General features: G+C 42.3%; 2 protein-coding genes across 2 annotated transcripts in view; one reads left to right on the forward strand and one right to left on the reverse strand.

The window, feature by feature from the left end:
• The window catches only part of LOC107192508, a 52,947-nt gene extending 43,214 nt beyond the window's left edge, over window positions 1–9,733 (forward strand). Inside the window, exons 8-10 of the mRNA XM_015581787.1 lie at window positions 7,220–7,280; window positions 7,516–8,849; window positions 9,195–9,733. Coding sequence (XP_015437273.1) covers window positions 7,220–7,280; window positions 7,516–8,849; window positions 9,195–9,611 — 1,812 coding nt within the window. The 3' untranslated portion in view covers window positions 9,612–9,733. The remainder of the gene's footprint in view (window positions 1–7,219; window positions 7,281–7,515; window positions 8,850–9,194) is intronic.
• A 3,484-nt stretch (window positions 9,734–13,217) lies between these two features.
• LOC107192509 (glucosidase 2 subunit beta) lies at window positions 13,218–15,017 on the reverse strand. The gene is made up of 2 exons (XM_015581789.1): window positions 14,050–15,017; window positions 13,218–13,978 (listed from the first exon to the last, which is right to left on the reverse strand). The coding sequence occupies exons 1-2, from the start codon at window positions 14,945–14,947 to the stop codon at window positions 13,314–13,316; spliced, it is 1,563 nt and encodes a 520-aa protein (XP_015437275.1). The 5' UTR covers window positions 14,948–15,017; the 3' UTR covers window positions 13,218–13,313.
• Window positions 15,018–16,509: the final 1,492 nt, after the last annotated feature.

Here is a 16,509-nt window from a genome sequence, read left to right on the forward strand (position 1 = left end):
AGATATACATACTATATGTATATGTTAAAATAAAAATACGAAAAAGTAATTCCTGCTTCCGAGACAGTAGTTAAGAACCTAAATGCTCGAAGCGTCTTCAACCTTCGACCAAATTAAATGTTCAACACTCATACTCGTTTTTTCGAACAAATCTGAGGGTATCGCAGCTAGTATTAAACTAGTTGCTTGCCACTAGGGTTTTTAAAAGACACAAAATTTCTTAGGAAAATTTATAATCTGAAATTAACGTCAAAGTTGCAGTGAACTTCCTCCGTGAGTAACGGCTTATTCCTGCTTTCGAGAACCCCTCGGAGTCTCTTTTAGTCGCAGCAATTCTGCATGACAACTTGTGGTGCTTGTCTCTGTCTGGTTCGCGACCTGGCAACCGCATTTGCGGCTGCGGGAACATTTACAGCTGTTAATCGTCGAGGATTCGCGGAGTATTGAGTAAACATCGTAGGCGATCGGCGTGGGCATGTCTTTGGCCTGGTTCTGGCTTGGGAAATAATGTCTGGTTGAACGTACCGGTCGGCTCCAAAACCTTGGCCATTTAATAATGGCACAATCGCATATGGAAACTCTTCCTCCGAGCTGTTTAGTCCGAGGTTTTCGTAATCTTCCTGCTCCTCTGTTCATCGTGCTTTATTTAACGCTTTACTGACCACGAGGCTCTATGTTAAGTCACTTTTCGTTGCCAGTAAAGAACGGGGCATCTACACGTTACACGGCTTTCAATCACAAACTGTTGAAGCATTAACACATTAAGTAATTAAGAGTCAGGCTTGCCGCGTGAAGTCCGTTTGTATATCTTAGCACAGCTTGAATCGTTCGATCAATAATTTCTCGTGGTGTACCTTCACGTCAGCTGATTATGAGTCATATTTCATTGAATCTTCATCAGACACAAAGAAGATGTTTCCGTTGGTGTTATTCTCCTTTTACGTGTAAGTAGATATTTACTGGTTGGCTACTTAAACATTGAATGACGTATGTAACATTTCATGTTTGTCCCGAATTGCTAAGTCTGAATGCTTACTATAGGACCCAGTTGACCCATAGTATCTAATACGAAAGTTTAAAAGTATTTGTACATTTCTCATATCCTTCGTAGGTATTAGTAGTGTAATTAAGTATTGTTCTTATACATGTCTTATCCCTGGATTGCAAATTCAGAGAGTTAATAAACTTCCATACTAATTAACCATGTTCCGATAGTATTTCTAACATACTAAAGCCCCTTAACTAGTGAGTTAAATCATCGTGTTCGCAAAATTTCATTCAAATACGGGGATTCTCATAAACAATTCGTTAAAACGTTTCGTTATTACCAATATCTATACACGTATATAATACACGAGTACTCATTATCCATATATTTTATTTACACATTCTGCCAGTACAAACATCTTTACCCTTCCATTGTATCTATCATTTTCAACTGCAATGGAAAACGTACAATCAACGCGTACCCGGTTAATAATCGTCGGTTCCATGAAGCTCAGTTGGGTAAGTTCCGGTAGTTGGAAAGACATGCCTGAGCAGCATGAAATTTCCCTCGAATTTGAAATCGTGCTCCGCGACGAGCCTCTGTTCGCCGTGATCTTATCGATCGATTCAACGAAACGACGCGAAAGCACGCGTTTCTCCGGCGACGCGCGTGATACACATTGCACGCATTGTGTCCGTGACGGTTCCCCGGAGGGGACCGGTTATCGCGTTCGCCAGCCTCGCGATCGAAATCGGAGGCCCGCGGTTTCGTGGTCGAGGGAGACAGAAGGTCGCGTGGGAAGCGATCGGGGGATCTCCTTGAATCCTCCTCCGCGCCACTCCGAGGAAAAGGAGGACGAATCGGAGAGGCGTGTGTGAAATCCTGAGAAAAACGATACGTTAAGGGGTCATGCTCAGTCAGGAGACCGAAAAAAGAGTGTTCTTTGGGAATTTTTTTTTCGAAAACTATAAGACCTTTTTCAAAAAATGTGTTCGTGTTTCAAATATTGCAGTTTCTAGATTATAAGGTAATTTTTTTATTTAAAAATATTTATTGGTTAACAAATGGTGAGCGATCTCACGGATGTCTCTTCACAAAAAGTGGTCTGCCGTGATCACTGTAACTTCGTAACGGTTCACTTGAAATTAAAAATTCAGTAAGATTTATGTAATGAAAGAACCAATCTTGTCCTTGAAGGTTTCAAGTCAAGCTTACACTTATATAAAATGTCCATTTTTTAACGCCTGTAACTAATTTTTAATTGGATTACCTTGAAACTTGGACAGAATATTCTCGAGATGTCGTAGTTAAAGAAAATGTAGAAAGTGAAAAATCAATTTTTTGAAAATTTCTGACCGAGCATGATCCCTTAACTGCGAAAACTAGGTAGGCGCGCGACCGAGATTCGCTAACGCAATTAGAAGCACCGATTGTTTTGCCACCGAGCCTCGGTGAACACTCCTTCTTGCTAATCGTCCGACCGAGTAATATGCGTTTAACATTGGAAAGTGTCTTGGCGGGAGCGCGGCGGCGATAAATTGGAAGACAAAAAGACTACGACGTCTTTCAGTTTGAACTTTCTACCAGTGTCTTCTTCGCACGACACGATAGCAAGAACAATGATGCATGGAAATTGGTGGACTCCGTGTAGTCGTTTCACTGCTTGCCAGCATTTTGCAGAAATGTTAAGAAATAGTAAAAAAATTCTAAGCTGTTCTTTCGCATGTAATCGTTAGCTGGTGGTGCATAAGTGTTTAGGTGTTTATTGTTGCGTTATTTTCTTTTCATATTCCGTTGTTTCGGTGAGGTAATTAGAGTTTAGCGAAAGTTTCGTTGTATTTTAATGCACTAGCTGCCTATTTGCATACGATGTCATGCGATAGACCTTGACCAGAAACATACCAAATGATACTAGCTTGTTGATTAGAAACAGAGAAATGCAGAAATGAAATGTCATTTTTTGTATCTTTACAATACGTGTAATGGTTCGTCCCTATAATATTCATAAGTTTCCTCCTTCACGGTGTTAATAGATCTTGACGTGACAGTAGATACTTCACTTCAAATATCAATAGATATATCTCACGTTGGATATGCCATTGAGTGGATCATTGTATCCACGTCCAATCCTAAAGGTGTTAGATCTAAATGCATCGATTTCTTTAAGATAATTTATTAATTTTATTTAAAATTTCGGTAATTTTACATAGCTCTTTCTTAAGGAATCATAATAAATAATACTGTTCCTATTTCTTACACATCTAAATGAATGACACTAACATTTACCTGTACATTATCACTCTAACATCGGTTCATAAGCCTAAAAAGACCGAACCGGTGGTCAGGGACCTCCCCATTTTAAAATCCGTACGATAATCTTCATCAAGTTTCTTGCAACCCTGTGAAAAGTTACCAGCTCGAGAGCTTAGAATGCAAAACTTTCAATTCCCCGTGAAACAGTTGCAGAGGCCTCGTGACCAACTCGAGTCCTTCCTGCCCTATGACGTTGATCCCGCGGCTCTTTCGAAAGACCCGCGCCAAAGGGAGATCGATCGATCCTCGGTGTTCAGTGTAATCGCGATACCGAAGTCCGAGGATCTCCGTCATCATGGTGGTGTCGCGTCGCGAGAACAGCATCTCGTCGAACATACGGGCGATCATCGAGCAGCTGAACCTGAACCCGGTCGAGAGGAGACGATTGATCGATCGGACCAAGCAGGACACCGCGCGATGCAAGAGCTTCCCGAGCGTACAGACCACGACGAAGATTAGCATCGGTGTGTACGGGTGCAAGGAGAAGGTTGAGTACGAGATTCCGGGACCGATCAGACGAGTGTTCGAGGGTCGATCGAGATCGAAGCCGGAAACCGTACAGACGATCACGGTTAAGAAAGAAACTGAAGACGATGCGATCGAGGTAATCGATCGAAGATACCCTCGAGTTATACGCAATCAATTTCAAAACGTTTATAATCGATTTGTCATTCTTCGCGTTAGCTCGATTCGCTAATCCGTGAGCTGTCTTCTGACTGAGTTCTCTGCCTTGTTGTACTTTCTGAGAGAAAGAAATATTATTCTGTGGTACAGTAATCCGAGCCACGAGTATGCATGCGCCTCCTTCTACGAGCATATCTCATTATTCTTATTATTATTATTATTATTATTACTACAGTCGTTATTATTACCGACCGTTATAGTAACACCGGTGAAATACTGGGTTATTTGTATCAGACAGTAAACGCAAGAGTGCGATTACCACAGGTGGCTATCGCTAACTATAATGTATGAAAAATGTCAACTGTAGTGATGTATCGTCCTGAACGATCGCTTCAGGGAAAAATCATTATAGTTGCGCATGGAAGAAGTAGATTGGTAACAGTGGAATATGACCCGAAATATCCGAGTGTTTTGTCGAGTCAACGTAGAAGAACAGGAAACGGCAACTCATTGTTCACTGTGTTTTGATCACACAGTATTGTTTACCACGTGTAGCGTGGTGTCTGATGTTCCATATCGACGTTTCATTAACGCAACCAGTGCATAAATGTGCAAAACGCTCGTGTACCGTGTTCAGGTCTAATAGAGTAACGTTACTGAGGTTTCCTCACACGAAGGCCACGCAATGGCGCCATTTTCTTTTCATCGGTTTATTGCCATCGAGTACCTTTTTCAACTCGATTCTCGTGAAACCAATCCCTAAGAACCTTTAGCATTCGCTGTATCGAGACTCGTCCAACACAAATGAGCCGGATTCTCGTCGTTCCCTGATCCGATGCGATTAGACGCGAGCCACTAATCCCCGATTCTGACGCAACCCCCGCGTAGCACGACTCGCTAAAGAACGCTCACGGATTCGCGACTAAGCTTGACGATTGCGTAATAAATTGTTACGTTGAATCCGGCCGGAAGGACAAGGTCGTGAACAGGGAGCTCGGATCGATAAGATCGCCGTGGAAAATGGAGGATCGGCCCATACCGAAGCCAGAATGCAGACGGACGGTCCCTCAGACTAGGAAAGACCAGCAGCAGCAACAACCGGCGCGTATCGAAGATACGATCGAGGTAATCGATCAGATCCCGCGAGTTCGACGGTAATAGAGACGCGAATAGAGTCGCTCGTTCGCTTTGATCCTAAACGCAAACATGCGTTTAATAAAGACGAGCGACGAGTTGTCCGACTAGCACTATAGGTTTCCATGTCCGTCAAATGATAGGATAGAGCGGAGGATGACTCGATGGGATCCGTTAGGCCTTCGTGTAGGATCGAGGATCGACCACGCTTGAAGCCAGAAGCGAGACAGAGGATCCCCCCGATCATCAAGGAGGCAAGCTCGCCGATCGAGGAAACGATCGAGGTAATCGATCGATCGACGAATCGAATGTTATTTCGTCTTATTACGGTGCTGGGGATACGTACGCGTAAACATTAAGAGAATCATTGTAGACATTGGTGAACGACGCCGCGACGTATAGTAGGCGAAAGAGGTATAGTCGATTGAAAGAATAAAGCGTAATCGTGAAATAGATCCTTGACAAGCAATCGGGTCTTATGCATGTCGTAAGGCACATGGCGGTATATGTTACCTCGTTTTAGCCTCTCGAGGATATAATGCCGATAATTAAGTAAGTGTAAGAAGTCTTACTAGTAGGAAAACTGTAAATTTTAATCGACCTCCGTAACGTTGGAGTTTCTGTCTGCATACATATTATATGTATTTTTGGATCAATAATTTTTTTTTAATACAACGTTGAAATAGTGTAACGTTCGGTCTATTATCGTCCATATTTACGTCAATGCGAGTTCTTAAATTTCGAGCCAAAAGGTTTAAGAATAATGATTATGCAGTACTGGATCGAGTTCAGGAGAACATCCGATACTAGCCATTGTTTCGAGCAATTTTATTTCCGTACAGAGCTTGTTGTTGCCTCTCTCGGTTCAGTGACATTAAGGGGACTTTCCCATTCAAAATTGAAAAAAAAAAGACACTTTTTTAATATTTCTTTATAAAAAAAACTATTATATTTAGAAACATAATTCCTTTTGGACGTTATTATATATATTATTAAGAACATAAAGAAATTTTTTCTAGCACTTTTAGTTCACCACGACCTCTGTAGAGGGCGTCTTCCAAAAAGCCACGTTTTAATTGGTGCGACACTTTGCAGACGTCCTGTAAAAAATTAAGTAAAAATTCAAACGGGATTCTATTCGTGAGACTTAAAACTAGACAATAAACCTCTAAAACATTTTATTTTTTGTATTTTTTTATCGTTTTATACGTATTTTTCCGAAAAATTCGAAAAGTCACTCTTTTTTGGGGGCAATTCACCCCTGTATAAAAAAGGGTAGTTTTATGAACTTTTAGAGGTTTATTGTCTAGTTTTAAGTCTCACGAATAGAATCCCGTTTGAGTTTTTACTTAATTTTTTACAGGACGTCTGCAAAGTGTCGCACCGATTAAAACGTGGCTTTTTGGAAGACGCCCTCTACAGCGGTCGTGGTGAACTAAAAGTGCTAGAAAAAATTTCTTTATATTCTTAATAATACATATAATAGCGTCCAAAGGGAATTATGTTTCTAGATATAATAGTTTTTTTATAAAGAAATATTAAAAAAAGTGTCCTTTTTTTCAATTTTGAATGGGAAAGTCCCCGTAAGACTCGATCTTGATCGCTCGTTCAATCGTTCTACAGCGTCGCAATCGGGCCAAGTCGCGTTTCTGCTATAAATAATTGAAAGTGAAGTTTATCAGTTAATCTGCAGGTTATAATTCGCATGCAGCAGTCAGATAATTCTCTGGACAGGTTTCGGCGGCTGGAATTGGAGCTGTTCGCTGCGCAATTACGCGCGATGTGGCGATAATAAGGACCGGTTGCAGGTCACGGGTAATACGGTAGCACAAACGAAACCTCTTTCAGCCGAAGAAGTGTTTTTCGAGGCGGCACCTGCAACCGGTTCCGAGGCGATCGCGGTTAACTGGCCGAGTCCGCGTCGACCCGATCGCGGTTAATACCGTTATGGCCCCGGCTCGGTGCTTTCCACGCGGTACCGCGACACTCCGAGCCCGGCAACCAGTATCACGAATCATTCGTCCAATAATGGTCGTCGTCGTTTTTTCCTCCGAAATCGTAACTAGTCGTTGGCAACTGAACGATGCGACACGCCGATTCATAAGCGGAATCGCGTACAAATGATCGAAGTCGATTAAAAGTTTCATTTTTTTTTTGTAGAATTCAAGATCGTCAAAGGACTCGGTTGATCGAGTTATTCCCGTGGCCAAAGAAGACTTGCGTAAGTATCGTTCCTGTCGAATGGCACTGCGCCTGGCCAATATTCCCTATTTCCACTTGCAATATTAGGCAATATATAAAAAATAATGGCTTTTTTCAATTGTTTCTTCTATCGTGCCCTGTAATGGCAATCAGAAAAAAAAACATGTAAATCAAATCGCAGTTTCGTGAACCATTCTGCACATACGATGGCCTGCCTAATGATACCCTAACCTATACTTTCCGTTGTTCCACAGCGCAACTAGAAAGCGCGAGCTTGAATCACACAGCGGCTCATCATCGAATTTCTGTACGACCGAAAAACCGAAGGCCCCCGAGGCGCACAGTTTCCCAGACAGCGAACACGTCCACGTCAACGATTACGACCATCGCAGAGGATTCGCTGGACAGTTTGGACGCGCAGCTATCCAGCGTAACCAGTAATGCCTCTTCTCCCACCGAGCCCAAGAACATATCTGTCACACGAAAATCCTCGAGTCGATTATCCCGCACGTCGGACATCTTCGAGGAATTAGAGTCGAAACTACCCAAAAAACCACCAAGCATCGCCTCCCTGTCTCCAGACAGTCTGGACGCGATCAGCGCTTCGAGAACTAGCGTGGAAACGAACGAAGACCAACCGGAAGTTCCTCGACCTGTCGCCAGAAAACCCTCGAACCGGATACAGAAGGGCACAGAGATCTTCGAGGAGCTAGAGTCTAAGCTCCCACGCAGGAGATCGTCGAATCGGCTGTCGAAATCTCCAGACAGCCTGGAAACGTCCTCCTGTTGGTTCTCCAAGTCGACCGAAGGTTTCGACATGCTGATGGAGTACGAGGAGTCAAAGCCAGTGGTCCGAAGGTTGCTGGACCCGATCTCGAAGTCCACCGATCGGGTATCAAAGTCCTCGGACAGCCTCGAGGCTATCGAGACGCTTACCAGCGACGAGTCCATCGAACGTAGGAGGAGCAGCTTTGAGTTCCGTGGACGCAGATCATCCAAGAACATATCGAAATCGTCGGAGAGTTTCGACGTGCTGGAGCAAGCACAAACTGGGCCGGACACCGTTCAGGAACTGCAGAAGAGGAGCAGCGTCTCGGACATCAATTTAGCCAGGGCCAGAAGATTGTCGAAGGGCATCTCCAAGTCGTCGGAGAGTTTCGAGATGATCGAGGTCAACGAGATCAAAGACGAGGAGGGGAACAACATTAGGGACGATTTCGGAAAGGTCTGCAGAAGGTCCTCGAAGAGGATGTCATCCGAGAGTTCCGATAACCTGGAGACCGACGATCGGCTGGAGAACAGAAGGGTCAGGAGGACACCGAAGAGAATACCGAGCACCAGTTACGTGGACATTGTTCCGGCGGATGAGCAGGAGGAAGAGAAGAGGCCGGTACCGATCAGGAAGCCGTCTAGGATTCAGAAATCATCGGAGAGCTCGGAACTTGGTAGCACGGACACCCTGGATTCGGAGAGAAGAAACAAGTTTTCGGAGAGTACCGAGACTATTGACAGTTTGGAGAGGGACTTGGACCAAGATAGGAAACAGGAGGAACCTGCGGACGCTGTTGTGGATAAACGCGAAAAGAACGTAAGTGGCTTTCAATTTCATGATATTGTAAGTGTCGGCCATTTTGGTTGTGAGACTATCTAGCGAAGCTATTAAATTAACGTACTGGCAGATAGAGTAGGAAACACTTGACTAGATTTAGCATTTGTTTAGAAGAAATACTTCCTCTGGTCTAGCAGTTTGTAAGAAACATTTGAGGTAATAGTGATACGCATACATTTATTGTGTAAGTTAAAAAATGAGGTCGAATAAGTTAAGGATAAACTAAATAGAATAAAATAATCATATTTATTTAATAATAAGGTAGTCCAGACAATCTAATGTAATCGAAACTATTCTAAGATTACGATTTTCGTTTGTCTATAGGATTCTTGGACTAACAAGACCATAGTAGACTCGGAACAGATCTCCGTGGCGGACGGTACCGAGGACTCCAAGTCCCTGATCTCGCCGGACAAGTTCTACTGGCGGCAGTCTACAGAGTCGAAGGAAAACATCGATATCCATCAACTACTGGCTATCACCATAGTTACCAGAATGGCCGACAATGGCAACAACCAACGAAGCTCTGTGATCTACCCGAAAAAGAAGCCGATCACTGGTTCACAGCCCACCTCCCCGGTAGCGAAGCAGGAGGACAACAAGATGATCTTCGACAACCTTCTGGTGAGCAAGAATGACGAAGACTTGCAGAATATGCTCAATGGAAACATATCCGAGGTATCCACCGACACGAAGAGCTTCAAGGAGAAACTGATCATGTTTGAGAAACTCGGTAAATGAGTTGACGGCGCCACGTTCATTTAACGAATACATAAGCCGTCGATACGTTTTGGCGGATCGTATCGGGAAGAAGGGCTGAAAGAAAGACGAAAATGGCTTGAGAAGATCGACACACCCGTTTAAACATCGATCGAAACGACGTGACGCAACGCAACGCAACGTATTATTTCCTGTTAACCTTTTCGTATAGATTTCATTTGCAGAGTCTGAGAACAAGTCAGGAAGACGTGCGAACGAAACGAGAGTGTTCGACCGATCTGAAGAGACAATAACGTAGAATTATTTGCTGGATTTTTTTTTTTTTTTAACAATATTTCCTTTGTTTCACGATGTAAAACAAGCATAAGAATGAATAGAGCTTGTGATCTTTATTTCATTTGAAGGAAATTCGAAACGAACGTTTCGATTAAGCGTCGCTGTAATTGTCCAGGAACTGTTATTTAACGCGTTCCGTCTGATATTTTCGTTTTGTTCTGTAAAGAGAGTCGTGTGCTTCGGTGAGATTGCCGGGTCGTTTCCGGATCCAGTATTAGATCGTGCTTATGAGCTCGTGAGGGCCGTGTAGCGTCTCACGAATCGTTCTTCTTGTGTAGTAGCCTAGCGTTTCGTGGATCTTGTTGTACAGTAGTTTAGAGACACAGATATATGTCGTGTATCGTTCTGTTGTGTAAATAATGCGAAGTGAATTAAAGTAACAGAGAAACCCCCGTCGTTGTAAGGATTACGAACGAGACGAACAAGTGTCTATGAAGAAATGAACACAGGGTACGTTGCGACAGATATATAAAAGAAAAACACAGTTCGATATCGTTCGTATTCACAGGCATTGAGGCAATCTTTGGAAAATGCTGTCTCTTCATTCGGTACTTTCTATGTGTTAAACTTTCGACGGGCGAAATCAGCAAAGAAACTCTGTAAATGTTTGTTGGTCGTTCGACCTTCTTCTGGTGTTCGAAAACGCGTAAACTGTTTTTTGTTCAGTTTCACGGTGTTATACGGCACCCGAAACGCGGTTACGGTTCTGACTGTTAGACTATGGATGTAAGTCGTGTGCCTTTGCAGAGCCGAAGAGTGCGGTTTACAATCCAAAGAATTGAACGGTTTTGAGAGCGCCTTTACTAGGCCCTAGGTACTCGGCATCCTTTTTCAGTTTTTAAATTTTTGTTTGATTTGTGACTCTTTGTTGTGCTCTTACATGTCACTGACAGAATAATCCTATTGGTCCCTTAAAAACGGAAGTAATAGGTCCCCCTATTTTTGTGAACGGAATGATTAACGTTTATTTGAAATATCTTTTTAATTTATCTAGTTGGATATTTGAAAAGTTAAATTTGCGTGCTGGTAAATATTTACCTTGTTATATGTTTGATATTATCGAAAAATTAGTTATTACAATTGATTAATCAGTGGGAGAAATGTTAGTAAAGAAAACTGGAATATTTCAGGTGATGTCCATAGCTACTCATGAATTGTCAATGCTAAAGTCACTCCCTATTTCTATCTCATAGATCCTACCCAAAATAATCTTTTTAAAAATACAAGCAAGAATTTTTTGAAGTACACACTGTTAGAATTGAAAAGAGATCTGATAATAGAACATTAAAAAATAAAGGAAGCTCCCTTTTTTTCTCCTTCCGAAATATAGTGGCAGTAAAACCTGCCGGTAATGTGAAAAAGCATATCAAACGGTAACAAGGAATAAAAGAATTTCTTCCCTATGTCTAACAATTTCTGTAAAACATTAATTCGTTTGCAGTAATTCATGGAATGAAAGAAACTTTTATATAGCCCCTAAAAAAAGAGGTTCTCAAGGCACCGAGTGCCTAGAATCAAATTATAAAATTATAGGGACCGCGAAAGCCTCGAAACCGAGTTTGAATTTGATGTTCAATACGAATGCTCGAGACGATACATTCGACATTGAAATCAAACGAACCGTACCTCTTTGTTGTGTTTGCGCGAGGGAGAAAGCGGGATCGTCGTGGGGTGAAAAAAGACGTTGAAGCTTGTTTCTGTTGCGCGAGATGCTCCGTAACAGACAAGACACTTCTTTTCAGTCTTTTAAGTGCCTTAACGAAGTACCGAGAAAGCAAGTGGACGTAACACGTTTGGATGGGTTGCGCGGTAACGTTCATCACCTCTCTTCTACTACCCCTCCTTCTTTTTTTTTTAGCTGTCTATATAGTTGATTGTAAACGTGTCAGATTCCAAAAAGAAACCGTTGTAGATCGTTAGATTAACGAAATATAATTAGAGAAACGAATTAACCATCGTTGTAACGTTACATGAACTCGCATAATTCAAAGAAATATATATATATATATATATATAAATACATATATATTACACATAATACAGAAAGAGCAGATGCAGATCGCCCGTTATTAATGTAAATAAAGCTGCCATCGTGAATTACAGTTCGACAACAGAATTTTTCTTTGTCTTTATTGAACCCGCATCCCGGCGCGCCGGTGCAACCGACGCTCCTTTAAAAAATTACAAAATACCTTGGCTTATTGATGATTCGATACAAGTGTTTTTGTCTTTTCGTTTTTTCTTTTTTTTTAAATACATCTCTACATCACACACATGCACACGAGAGTGGCGAATTAGGAATTTCACGAAAGAAATGCTTGTTTCGACGCGATCTGGTCGTGGCTTCGCGTCTACTTGATTCAGCGGAGACAGCGTGGTCGCCTGAATCGTTTGGCAAAAATTTCACAATACAAAAAGAGCAGGAAAGTAACAACAATTTCGTGTACGTATCATGGATAGTAAATCTATTCTTAACAATCTTCTCTACCGCTCGAAAACGAGTACGACTTCGCCGGGTGACATTACTTACATCTTGAGGATGGTACACACAAACCTCTGTTCGTAGTACATATCAGGTATAACGCTAGGTTTCGAGCAAGACACGCTGGACCTCAAGGTGTTAAGCGTTATCGTTGGCGAATTCTGCCAGTTCCTTTACCCAAGTAACATGATAAGGAGTTTCTAGGTGCAAGGACGAATAACCAATCGCGGATACAACGGAACTCTGCAATTACATAACGCGTAATGGATGACTAGGCTCACACCAACGCTTATCATCTGTGCTTATCGGTGATGGTAAAACACGTTGTGCTAATCACACAACCGTTGCAATTTGTTAAACTAACGGTCATACATTCTCTTAGAAATCGAACAATTTCATCGTTCATAAAAGTACAGCCGTAATACACGATAGTATTCCAACGCTTGCCATCACAAACTATACAAGTTAGACTGGCGAATCTGAGATACTGTTATGGCTATATGATAAAACTATCAGCCATATACTGGCCTATTTAAAGAAATCTTAAGTTAACACACCCAGCACTCTTGAATTCTTGTCATTTAGATCATACACCACCTAATTGTGAGTAGCATGAACCACAGAATACCATTTCTTCAGTTTAACTCATTTAGCTCGTTGGTTACAAACATTGAAATACTTTCGTGTCAACGCTTTCATAGACTGGTAAAACCAGGCTTTACAGTTACAAGCATTGAAATACTTTCGTGAGAACACTCGAACAGACTGTTAGAAACAGGCCTCATACTGAATCAACTGACGCAGCCGTTATATATCCTTGCAATGTTTACGTTGTTCGCTTTGGAGATACACGTTTGCATCGTGTATCTCGCGTTTGCACGCACAGGTTTATCGTGACACCAGATTTATAATTCGTCGTGTGTGTCGGCGATCTCCACACTAGGGTTACACAAAGCTGGTGTGGAAAATTCCATCGCATATTCGCAACGCATGGGTTCGGTTACCGAAAGAAGTCTATTTTCTTTGCCACAACTTAGACTGACCACGGTGGAACGCGCTGGACCGTTCCAACAGGTCAGACCTCTGTCGTACTTCATCTTTGAATACTTCTGGTGCTCAGGTTCAACCCACTCGTTCCAATGACCTAGAATGATATCGCTGCCACCGGACTTGGATTTCTGTAAAACTTTTGCAAACATGCAGAGAGTGTAAACATATTCCAAATCTGTGTATTCGTAACACTCTGCATCTAGAGACGCAAATTCCTCGTCAACGCCGTAATCACGTTCCAACATTTCTTCGAGTTTCCTGATTTCCGACAGCAATTCGTTCACAGACCTTTCCGCTGATTGAAAATTTTCTCGAGCACTCGTAGCTTCGTCAATAATGGCTTGAGTTTCCTCGTCGTATTGAACTGCAGATTCCTCAATCTTTTCTTGTTCATCTGCTACAGCCTCTTCTCCTTCGCTACCATCATCTTCCTCTTTCTCAAGTTCTAATGGTTCTTCTATGTGTTCTTGAGTTTCTTCTTCTTCTCCTTCATCTTTACGATCACTCAGCTTGAACATACCTACAATAATATTTTGGTTATAATATGTAACTCAGAATGAAAATAACATAAGTTCATCATTGTTTACCAACCTTCTTCTAACATTAAAAACGGCTTAATATTTGCCCAAGCTGAATCTATGAACTCTTGAAGATTGACCTCCTTCTGGTTATTCAAGAAATACATGGCTTCTTCTTCTGTTACAACTCCATCTCTATCCTTATCAAATGTTACTCTAGTTTTCAGTTCCATAATCGTTACAGTGCCACTTCCATCGGAGTCCAATAGTTTAAAGTAATCCTCTACTTCTGACTCGTGTAATTCTTCTTCTTCTTCTCCTTCTTCTGCAGGAGGCTGTTCAAGTTCAGTTGGTTTATACTTTTCTAAAGCAGCAGTTTCTCGTTCCTCTGCCTGAGTCTTTAGCAGTTCCTTTTCCTTCTTCACTAGCAACGCTTCCTCATAGTCAGCTCTAACCTTCACTAGACGTGCTCGGTAATCGTTTTTCAACTGCTTGCCCTTGGCAATCATCTCCGACCTTATTTTGTTCCCTTCTCTGATTAACTCCTGTGCTTTTTGTTGCTCTAGCCTAGCTTCTTTGCCAAGTTCGTTGCAATTGTTTGAACACTCCTTACTTGAACCGTATTCATCGCTGGCGTCGCAACAGTCACAGATGCCATCGTTCACCCAGGTGGAGGGTATATAGCGAGCCTTGTACCCAAAGTTCTCGCAATAAAAAGAGCCGTTGGTACAGGCGGGCGTACCCGGTTCGTCGCTACCGTCAGCACAGTCGCAATAATCATCGTTGACCCGCGTAAACGGTATCAACAGGCTTCCGTCGAGACACTGAAAATCCCGATCCGGCGAGTACAACGAACTTTTCGTCGTGGGTATACCACGGATTTGCAGCACCTTAGAGCCGGCTACGTGGCCTAATAGCGTCGACAGACCGACGGACAGAACAAGTACCAGACATACTCTGTGATCGGTCATCGTTGTTCTATCGCGATAGTCCACCGACAGTGCCTAAAAATTTGTTCACCTCGTGAACCGTTCGAAAGTCTTCCGGTGAGAACGGTAGAGAACGGTTTTTGAGGTTCGTAGCAATAAGAGACACGAGTACTGGACACGCATGCACACACGCGCACATCTACACAAGCATTGCAAGTACGATACGCACCTCGCGTTTTACTAAGATAGACTACGAACTACCACGTAACGGCGCACGGAATGACCTGTGGCGCTACGTTTGTACATGCGGCTCGGTTCGATCGAAATAAAGGCAAATCATTCTATTGCGCAGTTTGTCGATTCTTCAAATAAAACGCAACCAATGAATAGCTTTGTCTATCGTGCATTGTATTCTATTGCCCGCGAGATGTGTATAAAGTACAGTAACTTTATGGGGGAATTGATTGTTCCCGGACAAGTGCTGCACCAAGCTGTTTAATTCTGGTATAATAGTAGGACTCTATCCGTTTTGATTTCGCACTAGTAGTTCCATACATCTTTATCTCAAATAATTTTCTAAAACATTCAAAGTACTAGACATTTTTACCCCCGTGTGTGCGAGAAACTGGGGTCATAGAACCCCCAGAGCTTGCACGAGATACGTGTGGTGAGAAAGTGGGGTCATAGAACCCCCAGAGATGGCGCCAAAGACCCGTGTAGTGAGATCGTAGGGTCACAGAACCCTCAGAGATGGCGCCCGAGACCCCGTGTGTTGAGATCGTAGGGTCATGGAACCCCCACAGGTGGCGCCAGAGACCCAGTGTGTTGACACGAGGGGTCCTAGAACCCCCGGTGGAGGCGCCAGGGAGCCGTATGGTGAGGAAGTGGGGTCATAGAATCCCCGGACATGCGCAAGAGTTTTGAAATGTAATCCTTTATCGTTGTTGCTCGTGCAACTGTCGAAATCTGACTGACACTTGTGCGTGCTTCCATGAGCAAATTATATAGTAACCCTAGCAACCATGGCAGTTTCTGCAGATACTACTACTGCTCACGTTTAAAAGACGTAGGCAGTAGTTAGTTTCTGTAGTAGCCTGTTGAACCAGGTAACTATAATTAGTATAGGACTCTACAATCTTTATGCAGTTATATTTAAGACAATTCGATGAAATGAAGCTTATATTACCTGACGTATGTTTATTGGAATATTCATATATACATATAAATTATAATGATATAAAAGTTTGAAATACAATACGATGCGCTACGGTACAATACGTCTATTCGATGCAATTGCTCCTTTGCGACTACAATATCATGCTATCTACGTTCGGCGCAGTGCGCTAATACGGAGGCCAACGAAATATCACTCTAACACTTAAAAAAGTGTTAAAGTTCCATTTATATCATTGTCCTGTGAAAATAAATGTTCATACTTCCAGCAGCATTCATATTCTAATCAAAGAATTTACAGAATAAGGAAAAGGAATCAAAATTAATTTTCAGTAATTCCATACATCTTTATCTAGAATAATTTTCTAAAACATTCAAAGTACTAGACATTTTTACACTTTGAATCTCATATCGATTTCTAAAATAATCCT

The sequence above is a fragment of the Dufourea novaeangliae genome, unplaced genomic scaffold (genome assembly GCF_001272555.1).
Source record: "Dufourea novaeangliae isolate 0120121106 unplaced genomic scaffold, ASM127255v1 scaffold368, whole genome shotgun sequence".
NCBI lineage: Eukaryota > Metazoa > Arthropoda > Insecta > Hymenoptera > Halictidae > Dufourea > Dufourea novaeangliae.

Excerpts from the sequence above, each read along its gene's own strand:
- LOC107192509 (XM_015581789.1), bottom strand. The coding sequence starts at position 14,947 with ATGACCGATCACAGAGTATGTCTGGTACTTGTTCTGTCCGTCGGTCTG. Across the intron at positions 13,979-14,049 it reads GTTTTTAATGTTAGAAGAAG|GTATGTTCAAGCTGAGTGAT; the intron begins GTTGGTAAACAA and ends ATATTATTGTAG.